The following is a 14,468-nucleotide window of genomic DNA, read 5'->3' on the forward strand; positions in this document are numbered from 1 at the left end:
AGAGGTTAGGAATTCAAAATTGAGGTTCGGCAACATTTAAGTTTAAGAGGCATAAGGGGACAATAAAGCTGATTGTAGGCATATGGGAAGGATGAGGTGAGAAAACAAAAGAAGAAGAGATACTGGGCTGGACAAAGAGGGGGAGAAGCAGCCAGACAGAATAGAGAAGATGAAATGCAAAAAAGATGGGGAGTACGTGGACCATGGGAAGAACAGTGGACGTGAGGAAAGGGTGAGAACGAGGGAGACAACAAGAAGTATGTTATGACAAAAAGAGAATGTATGGTAGACATAGGATGAGCAACTTAATGGAAATGAAAGTGAAGAAGAGAGGAGAGAGGAGGAGAGGATGCATGCACAAGCAAGAAGAAAGGAATGAGTACTGCACAAAACTGATTTTGCGCCAACTCCTCTCACATTTCATGATAGACATTGCACATCAATGTCACAAATTAGCCTCTCAAAATGCATATCTTTATAGAATGTAAAACAATAGGGAATGAAATCATGTGGAGGCACCACAAATCAACAACTTCTCTATCCAAGTCTTTCAATATGTAATAAAGCAATTTTCATGTTGCTTTAGTTAGGAAATTAGCCTAGTTTGGACTGGAATATAAAAGGCAAGAGGGTGCCAATGTAAATCATCTTTTAATCGTTTTACACATCTCCACTTCTTGGAGCTTGAAGGTATTTCCTTCCCCACCATTGTAAGGGGTGAGTTCCTTGCAGCAAACATTATCAATTGATTCTCAAGCTTCCATAGCTTCAACATCTCTCGTAATTCTTGGTTGTAAGATATCTTGAATTAAGAAATGGCAAGCTATGGTTCCCAGCATTTCTTGTTAGTCTTGTGTTAATTCCCATTGAAGTGGCAACCTTCATTACATTGGTATCAGAGCATGGACATTGATCCATGGGAAGAGTCATTTTCATGGAGAATTGAGCCACAGGGACAGGCAGCAAGTAACTGGAGTACCAAGATTTTGTCACAGGGTTTGGTACAGTTCAAACTGTGACTAGTTAGAGTTCTCTGTAACAAGTCGGGATTAATTTTGGAGGTTTCTTGAAGGAGATCTTGAGGAAGATGGAGGTTCTTGGCCGAAATAGCAGGTCGTGGTCAAATGGAGGTCCATTTTGAAGGTTCTTGACCCTAACTGGAATCTAAACTAGGATTACAAGAGTTAAACCTTGATTACTTTTTGAGACCAGTTCCTCTCTCTTCTTCCTCTCAAGCTTTTCCTAAGATTTCTTCCAAGATCCATGGCTTCTACTGCTTCAATCTTTTGTCAATGATCACTACTCCTAGATGAGACACCTGAGCATGAATCTTTATGCCATAAGCTTCATGTAGAGTAGCCTATTGCTTAGTCTAGGTGATTTTCATCCTCCAGGACAAGAGGAGCAGTTTGCGCTTTTTACGTTGATTCCATCCTCTCCTCCTTCACAAAAATCTGCAATACTTTGATGAAGCTATGGCATGACAAGCTTAAGCAATCCTTTTTAAAGGTTTTCAGCAAGTATACATGGTTATTTCACACTTATCTAATCATTCTTGATCATTCTTAAGCTTCCCAAACCCTAGCTATGGCAAATTATGACAACAATGAGTTTTTTCTAAAATTTCTTTAAAGTATCAAAGGGCTTTTGTTCTATCAAGCATCCTTGAGCTTCTTCAACACTCACTGAACCGACATTGAAGATTCCTTGCAAATTAGAGCACTTCTTCTCTTGAAATGAGTCAAAACAAGGCAGCCACTTGATTTTTCAGAATTTTTGGACTTTGAAGGATGGTATCATGGGGCTTTTGATTCTTGATACATCCTAAAGCTTCTATGCACGGGATTATGTCAAGAATTCATGGAATTGCTTCAATATTGTAAGAAGAGAGCTTTTGCTTGACATTGCAAGTGTATGGGCAGAATATGCAAGCTTATGTGCTTCAATGGAAGAGTTCTCTATCAAGGATTGAAGTCTTCTACCCTTGTGAATGCTCATCATTGATTCCCTTTCAAATTTCCAGCCACATTTGGGCTACAAGGATCACATCTATCAAGCTTTTGGATATTGGAGCTTTCTTGAAAGAGAAATTGGAGTCTATGAGTTACATATTCATCATGGGGATTGTAATTTGAGGATATTCTTAGTTGCATCAAGCGGGAGATCAAGAATTTCAAGTATCATACGATAATTGGAGCTTCCATAATCATCTACTCCAACAATGAAGAGGTATTTCTAAATTTTACTCTTAATCCCTTTAATATCCAATTGCTTAAGCCATCCAATTGTTGAAAACGGATAATTAAGAGTAATACCATTTTAAAAATTACCATTTGATTGCATTTAGACCCAAATTAGGGCTGAATGATGTTATATTGAATTCTTTTTATCCTTCTCAATAAAAATCAGAAGCCAATTATTAATAATCTCTTCCCTTTGTTGGAAACTTTATGCCTAATCCTAACCTTGATTGCTTGATGTGATTGACTGCAATTTGGGCTGAGAGTAAAATCAACTGGTAAGTGAAATAAAATTGTAAAGCAGTGAGTCGCTGTTGTAGGTATTCCTTACCTATCCCCATTTCAATTTCAGTCCTTGCATATCATGAAATCGCAAGATTTTGATTCAGCCATGCATATCATGCATTGATTGATAGAAAACTAGCTTTGCCATGTATATTCCGACCAAAGAAAAAGTTCGAAGTTGGACGAGATAGCAAGACAATAGAGAGATGACCCTCCCTTGCTATTTACGACTCCGTAGGGTGCACAACCTAGCCCGGAAGGAACTTTGCACACCTTCCGGAGTTTCAAAGCCCATTTAGGTGTCCGTTCTACCATTTTATCCCTCACCACAAGTGGTGACCTACGGAAGACCACTTGGGAAAGAGTGGATGAAGACTTGAGGACTTATGGTACCAAACAGAGCAAAACATGACAGTCTGTGACATTTTTTATCAGATATACAAGTCTACAAGTACTTTAAAGTTTATTCCAGGTGGATGATTGAGCCTCCGGTTCATACTTCAATGCCCACAAGTGGTTCTTGATGATCTATGATCAAAGGGTTTGAAACAAGGTCCAAACAGTATTACAGGTTACTATCTAATCTCGGACAGTCATAAAGAATCAATTACAAAAATGGGATATGTCATTCTAAAAAATTGGTTCTTATGCTCAATGTGTAGAGGACGAAGTTAGCTTCGACCATAGCTATAGAGCACTTAATTTGAACAAACACATCAAAAGTTTTGGCCATTTTAGTGGCAAGTGGTTACTGAAGACAGCACTGGGACTGGTTGATAGGGCACACTATTTTGATCTGAAACAACCATATATCTCTTTCAAACTTGTTATTTCAGTAAATCTGGTATATCTACGTGTTATCAGCTTTGTTTGGAGCTATCAAATACTTAGATTGGAGGAGTATAGCTTTGGATATTGACCATTCTTTGTCAGGCAGTCCTAAATTATCACAGTTTCCATGATGGCAAGGAACAAGAAGAAGGAGCAGGTATTGGAGCACATTAATAAGGGTTTAGAAGATTACCATACTGAAGCTAATCCTACTATTGGAGCCACAAATCAGGGACAAGAATTTATGGGCATAGTACAACAAATGAAGAGGCCCATTGGCCAAGGGTTCCCTATGACAATGAGCCTAGAACTAAAGCAAATGTTACCCATGATTCCAATGACTTCCAACAGTTATCAAAGCAAATCGGTAACATGAATAAAGGTTTAATCCAACTCACACATTCAATGGATAACAAATTGGTAAGATTATTACACACATGGAACATCAAAACCATAGGATGGATGCCAAATTTGAACAACTGGTCACAATATTTAACAACTTGGGTGACAAATTACAAAACAATTCACCTTCCCATGCTAAAGATGTACCTATTGTTCATGGTAATGTGATGTTCACAACAGCCTATCAACATATACCATCCACTTTTGAACATCGAGGACCTTCTAAGGTGAATGAAATAGTTCAGTCTCATACCAATTCTTGAAATAGGAACAGGCCCAACTTTACTAGTTCAAGAGATAAATGACAGCAAGATTATTCCCTGTATGATGACAGAAATGAGTTTGTACATGGATGTCATCCCTTTTACAAAGAGTTTGGTTCTCAACATGCTCAAGTTCATCATGCAAGAGATGATCAAGAGCAATACGCACATGATAAAGCAAGGAAAGGAGACAGTTTCCAACATACTGAAGATCATAAAGATAGGTTGGCACATCGGACATTCGCTCATAACCAACATTCACATGGAAACTCATTGTTTGGTCATTAATCTTTTGAAAATAATGAAAATGGGCAGCATTCATCTACCTCTACTCATGGACAGCAAGCAATGAGTGATCATTTTAATAGACAACAATCTTTTGGATATACCAACCATCATGGGCAGCACTATCATTATGACAAGGAATACAAGGACAAGATCAATATATCCAATTTCAAAGGAGACGACCCTTCACCGACCAAACTTGAAGAATGGCTCAATAAATTGGAAATGTATTTCACTCTCTACCCACCCAATGATCAAGCAAAGATTTGTTATGCAGCCCTACAACTAAAGGGTTATGCGCAACATGAGCAAGATTGGAGAGAATTTTCAGTCTTACGAGGACTTCAAATCAGCCATGACTCAAGTGTTCATGTCACCAAAGGAGAAGGAAAGGCTTGAAAGGAAATGGTGTTATCTTAGACAGAGGGGTTCTACCGTGAGGGAGTATTCCAGCCAATTCCTAAACCTTTCCATGTATGTGGAAGGCATTTCCAATTCAACCAAATTGAACAAATATATTTTTGGTCTTGATCCAAACCTTTCAGCTGAAGTAGGGGCAACCAAGCCTACAAATATTCATGCAGCCATTCAATATGCTGAGAGATACAACTAAAAGTATAGAAGAGATTTGACTTTATTTCAATCCAAAACAGGAATGAATTATCAATCAAATCAGCCTATGCAATTTGGACAACAGTTCAGCCAACAAAGAGATGGATTTAGGGCTGAAAACAGGTTTCAAAATAATTTCAGCAAGGTTTCAACCTATCCTACAACATATGCTTCAAAACAGGGCAATAATTTCAGATATAATGCTGATCCAAAAGGAGACTTCAAAAGGACTAAAGGTGCAATTAGGCAATATCCCAATAACAACAGTAATAAGGCACTTTCTAATGATAAATCCAAGGTTCAATGTTATAAATGTGGAGAGAAATGGTCTCTTGAGCACAAGCAAAAGTGCAAGAGATATATGGCAAAGTCTAATATGTTGAATATTGAAAACTGATGACGAGGAGACACAATAAGAACATCTTTTGCAAGTAGAGGCAGTTCCTACTTGTGATGAGATGCATGAGCATGATGATCAGGACACACAGGAGGAATTAGAGCTGGTTAGTAATTGTTCTTATGATCCAAGTGGCCCATTTGATCCTGGTGGATCAGAGATTGATAATTCTTCTATGGTCTCTTGTCAGCCCATGTTATGTTCCATATCTTAGGATGCATGGATGGGTTGTAAAGGTAAAAGTACACTTCGGCTTAAGGATACTATAAATTCAAAGGTTGCCCATATTCTCATTGATCCAGTCAGCACATGTAGTTTTGTCAATGCCAAATCATCATATGAGCTGAAGTTACTACCTCAAGAAATAGAAGCTCCACTGAAGGTACAAGTAGCTAATGGTACCCAAGAGTTGAGCAAAGAGATATGCCGGCAGACTCCTATTGAATTATCACAGACTTGCTCTATTATGACGGACTTGATTGTCCTAGATATGGGTCCTATTAACATCATCATTGGCTGCAATTGGCTTAAACAACTTGGAAATTTTTCTTTGGATCTAAAGCAGATGTTCATGGAGTTTACTTGGAATGGGCAGCACGTAAAACTTAATGGTATGGACAGAAAGCAAGTGAAAATAATCAACAAGAAGAATATGAAGAAGGAAATTAATGTTGTCTTACATTTTCACACTTCTTCTATCAAAGGTAGATGAAAATCAGAAATCTACTTCACCTAAGGAGTAAGATCCATGTCTATGTAAACTTTTAGAAGAGTTTAAGGACATATTCCAGCCACCAACATCATTGTCTCCTCAGCAAGAATAAGATCATCCTATTGATTTAATGCCTGACACTAAACCCATCAACAAACCTCCTTACAGGTTATCCAAGTATGAGAGAGAGGAAGTAGAGAAACAGGTTAAAGACTTGCTGGAAATGGGGTTTATTCAACCTAGTCAGTCACCTTTTGCTTCTCCCGTACTACTTGTCAAAAAGAAAGATCGGTCATACTCAAGATATGTATTGACTATAGAGACTTAAACAAAAGCACCATAAAGAGAGAACAGGTGCCCAATTCCCCATATTGATGATTTGTTGGATGAACTCAAAAGATACAAGAGTTTTCACTAAGATTGACAAGGTCACAATATCACCAAATCAGGATGAAAGTAGGGGATGAATACAAGACAGCTTTTAGAACAGAAAGAGGTCTCTATCACTTCCTAGTTATGCCATTTGGACTTTCGAATGCACCTGCAAATTTTCAGGCTCTTATGAACAAGATTTTGCAGCCATGCTTGTATAAATCAATCTTGGTATTCTTTGATGACATTCTCATCTATAGCAAGAGTAGAGATTAATATCTAAAGCATGTGAGAGAAGTCCTTTTTACCTTGAGAAGACACAAGCTTTTTGCAAAGGAAAACAAGTGTACTTTTATGGCTAATGAAGTAGAATACTTGGGTCATATAGTTGGTGAGAAAGGAATTATGGTTGATCCAAAGAAGGTTCAATGCATCAAGGATTGGCCCATACCACAGAATTCTATTTCACTATGAGGATTTCTTGGACTATCTTCTATAGAAGATTCATCAAGAATTATGCCCATATAGCAACTCCTCTTACTTATAGATTGAAAAAGGAAGCTTTCTTTTGGGATGCTACAGGCACTAAAAGTTTCAATGAGTTGAAAAGTCTACTCATTTCAACACCTGTTTTAGTGTGCCCAGACTTTTCCGAGGAGTTCACTATATTGTTGATGCTAGTAGCAGAGGTATTAGGGCTGTTTTATGCCAAGACCATGGTGTTATTGCTTATGAAAGCAGGAAGTTGGATGATAAAGAAAGAGAGCTCCACGTCTATGAGCAGGAAATATTAGCCATTCTTCATGCGATCAAGAAGTGATACCACTATATTTATGGCAATCATTTTAAGGTGAAGAGCAACCATCGTGAGCTGCAATATTTCCTCTCAGCCAAATCTTTCTCCCAAACAAAGACGATGATTAGCTACACTTCAGAGATATGATTTTGAGATTTCTTATATGGCAGGCACGGATAATCTAGTGGCAGATGCTTTATCTAGGATGTGGGCATGTTCTGTTTCTAGCATCTCTACCATACATAAGGATTGGATCCAAGACATTCAAGAAGAATATCTTTTAGATGAGCATACTACCACCATTATGAAGAAATTACAGCAAGATGATGGATCTCAATTTTCCAATTTCAAATGGCAAAATTGACTTCTTTGGTTTAAAGGGAGAGTCTACTTGACCCCTCAGTCATCATTTAGATCTCGAATTTTACAGGAGATGCATTCTTCTCCTTTGGCAGGACATATTGGATTGTTTAAAACTTTTAACAAGGTCCATAAATGCTTCTATTGGAAGGGACTTTGGAAGGATGTAAAGGAATATGTGATGCAATGCTTAGCATGCCAGCAAAATAAAGACTCAAATTTATTACCTAGTGGTCTACTTCAACCTTTGCCTATTCCACATGGTAAATGGACTGATATCAGCATGGATTTTATTATAGGACTTCCTACCACTAAGCAGGGCTGGGATAGCGTTTTTGTTGTGGTTAATCGTCCTACAAAATCAGCCCACTTCATACCTACCAAAGTTCAATATTCAGCCAGACAGGTCGCAAATCAATTCATGGAAGAAATTTTCAGACTTCATGGATTACCTATGAAGATTATTTCTGATAGAGATTCTAAGTTCATGGAAAATTTTTGAAAAAGTATTTTTACTTCCATGGGTACCAAACTAACTCCACACACTGCCTATCATCCACAAACACATGGCCAAACTGAAAGGGTCAATAAATGGTTACAAATTTACCTCATACACTTTTGCCATGATACACAAAATGCATTGGATCATTCGATTCATCTTGCGGAGTTCTGTTACAATAATACTCATCACATGAGTATTGGTATCTCACCATTTAAGGCATTATACGGATATAAAGTCTAAGTACCTTCAGCAATGTTTCATGATGAAGTAAATCCTCTTGCTTGAGAAAAGTTGAAAAATATGGAAGCCTTAATAAAACAGTGCAAAGAAAATATCAAAAAGGCACAAGAGACAATGAAATCATATGCAGATAATAAAAGAAGACATGTGGATTTTGAAGAAGGAAAATGGGTATTTTTGAAAGTACCTAAATCTCCTTATGCCTCTCCCAAGGGTAGACATAATAAGCTTGCTTATCGCTATTATGGTCCATATCAAATCATAAAGAAAGTTGGAGATCTTACTTACCAACTTGATTTACCTTCTACCACACACATTCACAATGTTTTTGACGTGTCTCAACTTAAGAAATACATTGGGCCCAACATACAAGTTCTTGAAGAATTACCTCCTGTTGATGAAGATGGCTTAATCATCTATGAGTCCAAAAGAATTATTGCCAAGAGAGAGAAGGTTCTAAGAAACCGTATTGTTATGGAATATCTTGTTAAGTGGAAGGGATTACCTATGGAAGAATCATCGTGGCAACATGCTTCATATTTGGATCAGTTTCCATGGCTTCTTCAAGAAGATAATTAGTTCATTGCACAGTGGACAGCTTGCTGTATTAATTTTCTGTCATGAAAATAATTGACCTATCAACATCGAAATTGGATTTTGATGATACGGATGGATACCTTATGAAGTGTATTTCATTTGTATCTCTCAAATGCGACAATCTGGCATTTCAGTCCAAAGTTATGGGTCATTTATTATCACTACCCTGCTCAGGACAGCATTCCAGATTTCCACTGTTTTGAGCTTATTTTGGAGATTCTTTTCAATGGAAGATTATCTTCTTTAATGGACAACTTCAACAAAGATATTCAGCATTGGCCTCTCACTTCTTACCACTTACCATTCATTTGACCTTTCACCCTTCAAAGTTTTGAGAAAGAAACTTTTTTGGGCAGGGATGGATTGTAATAAAGCAATTTTCATGCTGCTTTAATTAGGAAATTAGCCTAGTTTGGACTAGAGTATAAAAGGCAAGAGGGTGCCAATGTAAATCATCTTTTAATTATTTTACACATCTCCACTTCTTGAAGCTTGAAGGTATTTCCTTCCCCACCATTGTAAGGGGTGAGTTCCTTGCAGCAGCCATCATCAATTGATTCTCAAGCTTCCATGGCTTCAACATCTCTTGTAATTTTTGGTTGTAAGACATCTTAAATTAAGAAATGGCAAGCTATGGTTTCCAGCATTTCTTGTTAGTCCTATGTTAATGCCCATTGAAGTGGCAACCTTCATTACACAATATGGCATAAACTGCTACCATTATGCAATATGTTACCTTAGTTGTTTGCAGGATCGCTAAAGGAAAAAGGAAGCAAGTTGCTGCAATGATAGTCACCACATGTAAGCGCCTTTTGATTTGTGTCTGAAAGATTGAGAATATTAAAAATTTAGAAGTGAAATGAGAAGGTAACCAACATAGGCCTGGGCCCTAATGCACCATGCAGTATGGGCATTGGTCTATGCTGCATTAAAAAGCTTGTCCTTGGTACTAATATATCAAAAGAGCATGAATTGCTTGTGCAGTTCCAGTCACACAATTATGCTATAGCTCACATTGAAATTCAAAATCTCAAATAATACTTTATGTAACATTTCATTTAAATGTCAACCTCAATCGTCTGCTGAAATATGTATGACTTGACAATGCTGGAGAACAGAATTAAAACAAAAGAATTGAATTTGAAAGTGCTAAAATATCATAATATTATGAAAATTGCCTTAATCCAGATTCAAGTTATCAATTGTTTCAAGGCCCAGAAAGGCACACATTGAAAGACTGCTCAACACAAAATATAGAATTAGACTGCTGGTTGACACTGCATGCAGACTGCCATGCTCCTGTTGCCCAAGTTCCCCAAACCAGCTTACTCATGCAATATATTGCTGTCAAGTATTCAGATGGTTTCCATGATAAATTGTGGTTGCTTTTCTTTTCCCAGTGGCCATCTTAGATTGCCAGGTTAAGCAAGGAACATAGCTTGCAAAGATGACGTTTCAGCAGCCCCTAAACAGAACAGCTGTTTCAGAACATTTTCATTTTGTGGAAACACGTTTTGGGCCTTTTCAGGCAGGAAAAAAAACCTTTTCAGCAGCCATTTTGGTTTTGCCCTCTCATTTCAGTGCTTTCTCCGTGGATCAAGAGAGGTTGACATCTTTTGGCACACTTGCACAAGGAATTGTGTCCCTTTTGGCACATGAGCAAGATGGTCTTTGATCAGGGTGCCGCTCCTTGTTTTCACAATGCCACAATAAATGCATTTCCATTTCCTGGATCCACCTAATCCCTCATATGAGTCTAGAAGGGTAGCATGGCACCAATTAGGATCAGGGGCAATGGTAATTGGTTGGCCTGTAGCCTACCTAAACATCAAACAAACAAAATCTATAGCTTAAATAGGGTGCATATGATTGGCAGCTGGGCTGCACATGAAAACTTAAACTTCAAAGGTGCGAATTGCAGAAATTAAGGTCTGGAATCAGCAAATAAACAGGTTGAGAAGTTAAGGGCTCTTACCTTTTGAAGCAAGAGTTTGCAGCATGAAGGCTAGATGAAAGAGCACGACCATAGAAGCACATATGCAACAGATGAAGCAAAGGTCTTTCTGCAGTGTGGAAGAAGACACAAGTCAACAAGAGGGCCACACAAGTACAATGGGACCATCAAAGAGAAATAGAATTGCATCATCTCCAAGTGCCTCCACTTCAGCTTCAGTCTCTGACTTGTCTGCAATGAAGACTTCTTTGCCTTAGGCCAATGTTTTAGGTGCTTTCAAAGGCTCAGGCTGCCAAGCAAAAGCAAGCTATAGCTGAAGCAACTAGAGAACTTATGAGATTTTTGATTTAATGTGACATTCCCTTCCATTTGGTTAAAATAAAGCAATGGAGTTGAACCATAAAAACCATTTGCAGCATTGGATGTGAATGGGAAAGTCCCATCTCAAAGGTACTACACACAAGGGAACTCAAGAAGGCGGCATACATTGAGGTTCAATTAGAGCAATTGAAGAGGTATGGAAAAAGCATGGCTCCACTACCTTGTGAGATGGATGGTTTAATGCCTACAAGAGAAATGTGTATAATGCGATCGTCTCATGCTGCAAGGGCACTATGTTTGTGAAGGCCACTGATGCCTCTTTGCCAAGCCTTACAATGATAGGTGCATTTATATAGCAGCACTTACGAGATGTCAACTTGTGAGTTGGGCCTGAATATGTTGTGCAGGTCGTGACCAACAATGGAAGCAACAGTGTCTCCATGGACACCATGTTAGAGGAAGAGTTTCCATCCACTTTCAAGACACCATATGCTTCTCATTCCATTGACCTTTTGATTGAAAACATAGGCAAAATCCACTGGATTTATACTATATTTGACATTGCCAAAGTGTGGTCAATTTGGTCAAAAAGAGGCCCAAAGATTTCAATATCTCTAGCTCATTTAGGCAGCTTGAGCTCTTGAAGCCTTCAACCACCACATTTGCCTGTATCTTTATTGTGCTTGAGAGGCTCTTGCAAGTTCACAAGGAGGTGGCGGACGCTATATGGTTCTCATTCCATTGACCTTTTGATTGAAAAAGTAGGCAAAATACAATAGATCAATGCCGAATTTAGTATTGCCACGAGCTTGGTCAAGTTTATGAGAAAGAGGCCCAAAGCCCTTAATATCTCTTGCCCATTTAGCTGGCTTGAGCTCTTGAAACCATCAACCACCACATTTACCTATATCTTTATTGTGCTTGAGAGACTACTACGAGTTCACAAGGAGTCGAAGCTCACTATATGTTTAAAGGAGTTCTATCAAAGTACAGTGAATGCAGAAGCATATGAATGAAGAAAAACATGGAGAGAGAGAGAGAAACAGAAGAACACAAAAATCTGTAGTGAATGAATGATGAATAAAGGGAGCAGATATGTACAATGGGTTGTGGAATGTATACACCGGAGATCTCTCACTTTGCACACCAATATTAAATGTGAAAATAGCAAGTCAACTAGTAAAAAACTGGCTGACTGCAGTAAATATGCCCAACTGCACATAAATAATTTAAAAACTGCTGCAACTGCAGGCTGCCTACCATGTGGCATGTGCCCGGGACCGGCCCAACCTGCCCGGCAGTGTCCGACCTACCGAAACTGCTGCACGAACTATTGACGATTGTTGCATACTGTCCAATCTCGTTAGGAAATGCACGAATCTTCCCTTAAATGCCTATCCACTGCCTCCACTTGTCCAAAGGATAACCAAATCTCTAACACTCCCTCTTAGATCCTCAACACAAGATAAGGCTTAGGATCTAGAGTGCTATCAAAGAACAACCTAAGAAAGAGCCTTCCTAAACAAATCTCCCAAGTTATCCTCCATCATAGGATATACAACATCAATAGTCTCATCCAAGATCTTCTCCCAAATGAAACAGTATTGTATCTTAATGTGCTTCATCCTAGCATAGAACACAAGATTCCATGTCAAAGCAATGCAACTCTCATTATCACAATGAAGTGTAGTAGGATTGTCTGTGGATAGGTAAGCTCTTGGAGTAGCCATCAAAGTCAAACTATCTCACATGTGGTAGAAGACACCACTCTATACTCTGCCTCTTTAGGTGATAAGACAATTTTGGGCTACTTCTTACTACTCCAAGAAATAGCACTTGCACCCATAGCAAAGTAATAGCTTCTCGTTGACCTCCTATGATCAACATCTCCAACCTGGTCTGAATCTCTCTAACCCCATAGAATAAAGGTTATATCGATTGTCCCTGTTCAATAATAAATGCCTAGGTTGGAAATCCTCCTAGCAACTTGCCAATGAACCAGCTTGGGTTCATTCACGAAGCCTGCAAGGAAACCAACAAAAAAACACAAATCGATCCAAGTATTTAGGAGCCATATCAACAACCCAATCAACTACTTGTAGTTGGTAGCATCTGCCGCAAGTGAATTTGCATGGGTTGTAGCCTTCTAGTCCAAATCCATTGAAGTAGAAATAGATCAACATCCCACTATCTCAAAGGTGGTCAAAAGCTCCTACGCATACCACTGCTGAGAGATGAAAATCCCCCTCGAAGTCTACCGAATCTCATGACCTGAAAACAAGTGGAGAAGTCCCATGTCCATCATCTCGAACATCTCATGTAGTGCCTTCTTTGTTTGCTTGACCTTTAACACATGTTCACCTATTAGAATGAGATCATCCACGTAAAACACAAACAAACGGTACCCTCCAACTGATGTGTGAACATACGAATGGGGATCAACAACGGAGTGCCAATACCCTAGCTTCCCTTGGAGGAATGAGTCTATCTTCTCATCCAAGCATCCAAAGCCCATTTGAGACCATAAAGGGCCTTCTTCAATATGTAAACTTGACCAACTGATGAGGAAAAGCCAAAAGGCTCCTCAACATAGACCTCCTCTTTTAAATCATTGTTAAGGAAGCCAAACTTCACATCTAGCTGATAAACTAGCTATCTCCTATGGCTGGCTAAGGCAAGAATGGCCTTAATGATAGGCATCCAAGCTATATGTACAAAGGTATCATGATAATCTACTCTTTGCTGCTATGCGAACCCTTTAGTAACCAGCCACACCTTCTGCTTATCCAATATACCATCACTACCGTATTTGATCTTAAAGACCCACTTCACTCCAATCACCTTTTTATGAGCGGGTCACACTATAAGATCCCAACTGCCATTCCACTCTATGGCCTCCAGCTCCTACTCTATAGCCTTCTATGGTGGCGGTTGATACGCAGCGGAGGTTCAATGTTAGGCAATGGCAATGGCGGAGAGAGAGAGAGAGAGAGAGAGAGTGTGTGTGTGTGTGTGTGTGTGTGTGTGTATGTGAGAGAGCAGCAATAGTACTGTGATGCACGATGTGTGTGTACGAAAAGGATATACCACTCTTTAGGTTTTTTTATAGTTATATGTAAAGAACTAAAGTACAAGAGCAAGGATGTGATCACACCCGAGCATGTATAATAGACACAGTGGCCCTTTATTCCCAATAACCTCCCACCTAAAGGCAGCATGCCTGAAGATCGAGTAAAAAAGAATCAACTAAGTCTAAGTATATACAAAGATGAAATACATATACTATCTAACTCCCATCA

General features: G+C 38.8%; 1 protein-coding gene across 4 annotated transcripts in view; it reads right to left on the reverse strand.

The window, feature by feature from the left end:
- Window positions 1–14,468, reverse strand: part of LOC148013610 (zinc transporter) — a 178,896-nt gene that overhangs the window by 21,849 nt on the left and 142,579 nt on the right. For 3 of the 4 annotated variants that reach the window (XM_087668390.1, XM_087668388.1, XM_087668392.1), the window contains one exon: window positions 9,631–9,717. The exons of the other annotated variant lie outside the window; for it this stretch is intronic. In XM_087668390.1, coding sequence (XP_087524516.1) covers window positions 9,631–9,717 — 87 coding nt within the window. The remainder of the gene's footprint in view (window positions 1–9,630; window positions 9,718–14,468) is intronic. 4 annotated transcript variants of the gene reach the window in all.

Source organism: Lygodium microphyllum, chromosome 26, assembly GCF_053477565.2.
Source record: "Lygodium microphyllum isolate KBCC chromosome 26, Lygodium_microphyllum_v1.1.10, whole genome shotgun sequence".
Classification (NCBI taxonomy): Eukaryota; Viridiplantae; Streptophyta; class Polypodiopsida; order Schizaeales; family Lygodiaceae; genus Lygodium; species Lygodium microphyllum.